A 6,000-nucleotide genomic window follows, 5' to 3' on the forward strand; every position below is an offset into this window, starting at 1 on the left:
TGTCCAGTCGATAGAGAAGTCTATAGTCTATACTATAGAGTAGTCTATAGTCCAGACTATAGAGTAGTCTATAATCCAGATTACAGAGTAGTCCATAATCCAGCTTACACAGTAGTCTTTCCTACAGACTATTATCTATAGTCCAGACTAGAGAGTAGTTTATAGTCCAGGTCATAGTGTAGTCTATACTCCAGACTATAGAGTAGTGAATACTCCAGTCGATAGAGTAGCTTATTGTCCACACTATAGAGAAGTTAATATTCCAGAGTAGCTTATAGTCAAGACAATAGAGTAGTCTATAGTCTAGACTGTAGAGTAGTCTATAGTCGAGACTGTAGAATAGTCTATAGTCCAGACTGTAGAGAAGTTTATAAGTCTAGATTCTAGACTATAGAGAAGTTTATAGTCCAGACTATAGAGTAGTCTATAGTCCAGACTATAGAGTAGTCTATAGTCCAGACTATAGAGTAGTCTATAGTCCAGACTATAGAGTAGTCTATGGTCCAGACTATAGAGTAGTCTATAGTCCAGACTATAGAGTAGTCTATAGTCCAGACTATAGAGTAGTCTATAGTCCAGACTATAGAGTAGTCTATAGTCCAGACTATAGAGTAGTCTATAGTCCAGACTATAGAGTAGTCTATAGTCCAGACTATAGAGTAGTCTATAGTCCAGACTATAGAGTAGTCTATAGTCCAGACTATAGAGTAGTCTATAGTCCAGACTATAGAGTAGTCTATAGTCCAGACTATAGGGTAGTCTATAATCCAGATTACAGAGTAGCCCATAATCCAGCTTACACAGTAGTCTTTCGTACAGACTATTATCTATTGTTCAGGCGATAGAGTAGTCTATAGTCCAGACTATAGAGTAGTGTATACTCCAGTCGATAGAGTTGTCTATTCCAGACTATAGAGTTGTCTATAGTCCAGACTATAGAAAAGTCTATCGTCCCAACTATAGAGTAATCTATAGTCCAGAATATAGAGTAGTCTATAGTCCAAACTATAGAGTAGTCTAGAGTCCAAACTATACAGTAGTCTATAGTCCAAACTATACAGTAGTCTATAGTCCAAACTATACAGTAGTCAATAGTCCAGACTATCGAGTAGTCTATAGTCCAGACAATAGAGTAGTATATAGTCCAGTCTATAGTTCGGAGTACAGTTCTGTCTATATAGTTCAGCCTATAATCCAGTCTCGCCTTTAGTCCACACAATAAAGTAGTCTCAAGTCCAGTCTATAAAGCTGTCTTTAGTCCAGACTATAAAGTAGTCTTTAGTTTCGAAACCTTTCCCTAGGGGAATTTGTGAATTTGTTTAATATTCTATTAATTCGGTTCTAAAAGGGTTAAAGCGTAAAAAATATATAATTTTTTTATTATTAATTTATTAATAAAACAAAACCTAAATAATAAACACTGAAACTAATGGAATTATTAACTAGAATTTCGAAAAAATTAACACTTTTCCAAAGCCTTGGTCAACAAAGCATTCATGTTGGTTAATAAAGTGCGAGGATCTTCAGCTAAACCAGCGCCCACCATGGCATTAACAAATAATTGCTGCACCAATAACTCAGCCAATTCAGCATCATTTGAACGTAAGTTATTTAATTTTTTAATAATTTCATGTCTAAAATAAGAAAAATATATATAAAAAAGAATTTCACTGAATTAATAATAAAAAAAAAAACTTACTTTGGATTAATTTCCAATTGTGGCTGTAAAAGAGCATAACGATTCTCCTCTGGCAGCTGGTGACTTTGGGTGCGTATAAAATGTCTGGCAGCAGCCATTTCTTCGACGGTCACCACACAGGGATGTGAGTCAAGTTTGTTAGTGACACGTACATTGGCCACCTTGCCGGCTAGTTTCTCTTTTATCCAGGGTAATAGCTCATCGACTTGTGACCTTAATAAACTACCCTCACCGAACTCATTGACCTCATCGCCACCAGCTCCCTGACGCATTTCCTTTTCCACCGATACCAAGTTTTTGTCCTTAAACATGCCCAATTGCATTAAGACCAATTCATCGTAGGGTTCATAGCAGAATAAAACTTCAACACCACGTTTCTTTAAACCCTCATAGTAAGGCGAAGATTCAGCCAAGATACGATTTGGTGCTGCCAAATAGTAGATATCCTTTTGTTCACCCACATTAGAGCAATAGGTTTCCAAAGAAACTTTTTGTCCTTCGGCTGTTTTAGACGATTCAAAACGCAACAATTTAGCAATACTTTCCTTTTCCGTTTGATCATGTGAAGTAACAATGCCTTCTTTAAGGAATAGACCATAATCCTTGTAGAAAGCTTCATATTCTGAGGGTTGTTTATTGGCCTTATCCAAGAGGAAACGTAAAATGCGACTGGTTAGGACTCCAGACAATTTTCTTTAAAGGAAATAATATTAAGTTAATATTAAAGAAACTATTTAACTTTATTAAACTCACCTGATTAGGGCGCTATTCTGCAATAGTTCTCTACTTAAATTAAGTGGTATATCCTCTGAATCGACTACACCTTTAACGAAACGCAACCATTTGGGTACTAGATTAGCGGTTTTGGATTGTATCAAAACTTTGCGTGTATATAGGGCAACACCTACATCACCATCGCGTGTCATATCGAATAAACCGGGTTTGCCTTCGGGGAAATATAGTAAAGCTCGTATGCTAAGGGGTACATCAGTCTAAAAAAAGATATAAAATATTTGTTTAAAAGAAGTTGAAGTTAAAAAAGTCTATGATGCAGACTAAGGGTTTGTCTATAGACAGGACTATGTAGTAGTATATAGTCCAGTCTATAGTTTGATCTGTAGTCGAGACAATAATTGGTCTATAGTCTGAACTATAGTATGGTCTATAATCTCAACTATAGTTTGCTCTATAGTCTCAACTATATTTTGGTCTATAGTCTCAGCATCGATTATAGTTTGGTCTATTGCCTTGACTATTGTTTGGTGTATAGTCTTGATTATAGTAGATAGTTTTGTCTTAAGTCTCGTCAATAGTTTGGTCTATATTCTCGACTCTTGTTTGGTCTATTGTCTCGACTTTAGTTTGTTCTATTGTCTCGACTATAGTTTGGTCTATGGTGTCGACTATAGTTTGGTCGAAAGTCTCGACTATAGTTTGGTCTATAGTAGAGACTATAGCTTGGTCTATAGTCTCGACTACAGTTTGGTCTATAGTTTCGATTATAGAAGATCGTTTTGTCTAAAGTCTCGTCAAAAGGTCTATAGTCTCAACTATAGTTTGGTCTATAATCTCAACTATAGTTTGGTCTATAGTCTCTATAGACGAAACTATAATCGAGACTATAGTTTGGTCTATAGTCTCGATTATAGTTTGGTCTATAGAGATTATAACTTGGTCTATGGTCGAGACCATAGTTTAGTCTATAGTCTCGACTACAGTTTTGTCTATAGCCCCGACTATAGTTTGCTGTATAGTATCAAATAATGTTTGGTCTATAGTCTGAACTATAGTTTGGTCTATAGCCTCAACTATAGTTTGGTCTATAGTCTCGACTATAGTTTGATCTATTGCCACGACTATAGTTTGGTCTATTGCCTCGACTATTGTTTGGTGTATAGTCTCGATTATAGTAGTTTTGTCTAAAGTCTCGTCAATAGTTTGGTCTATATTCTCGACTCTAGTTTGGTCTATTGTCTCGACTTTAGATTGGTCTATCGTGTCAACTATAGTTTGCTCTTTAGCATCGACTTTAGTTTGATTTCTAGTCTCGACTATAGTAGATAGTTTTGTTTAAAGTCCGGACTATTGTTTGGACTATAGTAACGACATCCTTACCTTATAATGCAAAACAAAACGTGGCGTATCAAAGGTATTACCAATGAAACGATAAAATTCATCATGTTGTTCTTGGCTAACTTCTTTAGGTTCCATCAGCCACAATGGTTGAATATCATTAGCACGTTGACCATTCAAATAAATGGGGGATCCAACAAAATTACTATATTTCTTAATGACCGAACGTATACGATCCTCATCGGCATATTCACGACACTCCGGTTTAAGATGTATAACAATCTTTGTACCATGTGCAACACCCTCAGCTTCTTGTATTTCATAACTGCCAGAACCATCGGTAGACCAACAGAGACCGGGTGAATTGGCCTTAGAGGAACGTGTGAATACTTCTACCTTATCGGCTACCATAAAGGCCGAATAGAAACCCACACCAAATTGACCAATAATATTAGAGGAATTTTCAGCGGCAGCACCCTTTTCTTTAATTTGTTCTAAAAATTTCTTTGAACCACTGCGTGCTATGGTACCCAAATTATTGACCAATTCTTCGCGTGTCATACCAATACCAGAATCTTGTATAGTCAATTGCATAGCCTGTTTATCGGTGGCAATTTGTATTTCCAGCGCACGATCGGTAGCCTCGTAATCTTTCTCCTGTTCGCCTGCTGTATGTATGGTATAGCGGAATTTTTCCAAAGCATCACTAGCATTCGAAATTAATTCTCTAACGAATACTTCATTTTCCGAGTACAAAGAACGTGCCACTATATCTAGCAACATTCTAGTTTCAGCTTGGAATTCATGTTTATCCGGCGTACCCAAAGGCTTTTCGGTGTTTCTTATATTATGACTGCCAGCTTCGGCACTTAGATGACGAACATAATTTACTCCTATAAAGAAATATTCATTCTTTAAATCTCACTACACAAAACCTTCAGGAATATGTTAACTCACCATTCCAATTTCGTTTCCATGTTAGTGTATTGATGCTGCGTGCCAACTGGTTGCCTCTTGTGTAAATCACGGACAGACCTTGGGGTCTGGTTGCATAACGTTGTAAACCGGCCGCCGCTGGTTTCAATTTTAATAGTCTTGCAGCAAATGACATTTTTACTTAAATTTAAGTAAAATTACTTTTAATTTTCTTTGTTAATTTTTATTTACAAGTTTTATTTCAAAATATTTTTGAGTCTGTTTTTACTTTTTTTTATTTTTTTGAGTTGCACGTTGATTGTAGAATTTTTTGTCAAATGTTTTATTTTCTCTCTTGTGCGGCTGGCTGCTGTCAAAAGTCTTCTTCGTTTTGTTTAAGGGCATTCACCGGGTAATGGGAACATGTGTTTACACTGTTAACACGTTGGGAACTTTGTTTAAGGGGCTCGAGGAATTCTAGTTATTGTGATTAAAGCTAAAATAGGAATGTTTAAAAGTTATTAGAAAATGTATTAGCTTGCTCAATTACTTGCTAGATTTGCAAGCAATTCAGCAAGTCCAGTTTATAGTGCAGACTATAATTTAGTCTATAGTACAGACTATAGTTTAGTCTACAGTACAGACTATAGTTTTGTCTATAGTCCGGACTTTAGCTTTATCTATAGTCTCCACTGTAGTTTAGTCTGTAGTCCAAACTATAGTTTAGTCTATAGTCCCGACTATAGTTTTGTGTATAGTCCAGACTATAGTTTAGTCTGTAGTCCAGACTATAGTTTAGTCTTTAATCCAGATGATAGTTTAGTCTATAGTCCAGACTATAGTTTATTTTATAGTCCGAACTATAGTTTAGTCTATAGTCCGTGCTATAGTTTAGTCTATAGCCCGGGCTATAGTTTAGTCTATAGTCCGGACTATAGTTTAGTCTATAGTCCGGACTATAATTTAGTCTATAGTTCAGACTAAAGGTTACTCTATAGTCCAGACTATAGTTTAGTCTCTAGTGCAGACTATAGTTTAGTCTATAGTCCCGACTATAGTTTAGTCTATAGTCCCGACTATAGTTTAGTCTATAGTCCCGACTATAGTGTAGTCTTTAATCCAGACTATAGTTTAGTCTATAGTCCAGACTATAGTTTAGTCTATAGTCCAGACTATAGTTTAGTCTATAGTCCAGACTATAGTTTAGTCTATAGTCCAGACTATAGTTTAGTCTATAGTCCAGACTATACTTTTGTCTATAGTCTGGACTATAGTTTAGTCTATAGTCCAGACTATAGTTTAGCCTATAGTCC

The 6,000-nt window shown here is 36.0% G+C and overlaps 1 protein-coding gene across 2 annotated transcripts; it reads right to left on the reverse strand.

The window, feature by feature from the left end:
* Nucleotides 1–1,350: 1,350 nt before the first annotated feature.
* LOC119610035 (heat shock protein 75 kDa, mitochondrial) lies at nucleotides 1,351–5,083 on the reverse strand. 2 transcript variants are annotated; one of them, XM_037965111.1, is made up of 6 exons: nucleotides 4,805–5,083; nucleotides 4,730–4,774; nucleotides 3,815–4,665; nucleotides 2,453–2,691; nucleotides 1,700–2,392; nucleotides 1,351–1,634 (listed from the first exon to the last, which is right to left on the reverse strand). In XM_037965111.1, the coding sequence occupies exons 1-6, from the start codon at nucleotides 4,881–4,883 to the stop codon at nucleotides 1,460–1,462; spliced, it is 2,082 nt and encodes a 693-aa protein (XP_037821039.1). In that variant the 5' UTR covers nucleotides 4,884–5,083; the 3' UTR covers nucleotides 1,351–1,459. The 2 variants fall into 2 exon arrangements, with proteins under 2 accessions (XP_037821039.1, XP_037821038.1); XM_037965110.1 differs by having other exon boundaries at nucleotides 4,730–5,081.
* Between the last annotated feature and the right edge of the window lie 917 nt (nucleotides 5,084–6,000).

The sequence above is a fragment of the Lucilia sericata genome, unplaced genomic scaffold, assembly GCF_015586225.1.
Source record: "Lucilia sericata isolate MDLA Ls3-8-SP2 unplaced genomic scaffold, ASM1558622v1 Contig001106F_arrow, whole genome shotgun sequence".
Lineage (NCBI taxonomy): Eukaryota > Metazoa > Arthropoda > Insecta > Diptera > Calliphoridae > Lucilia > Lucilia sericata.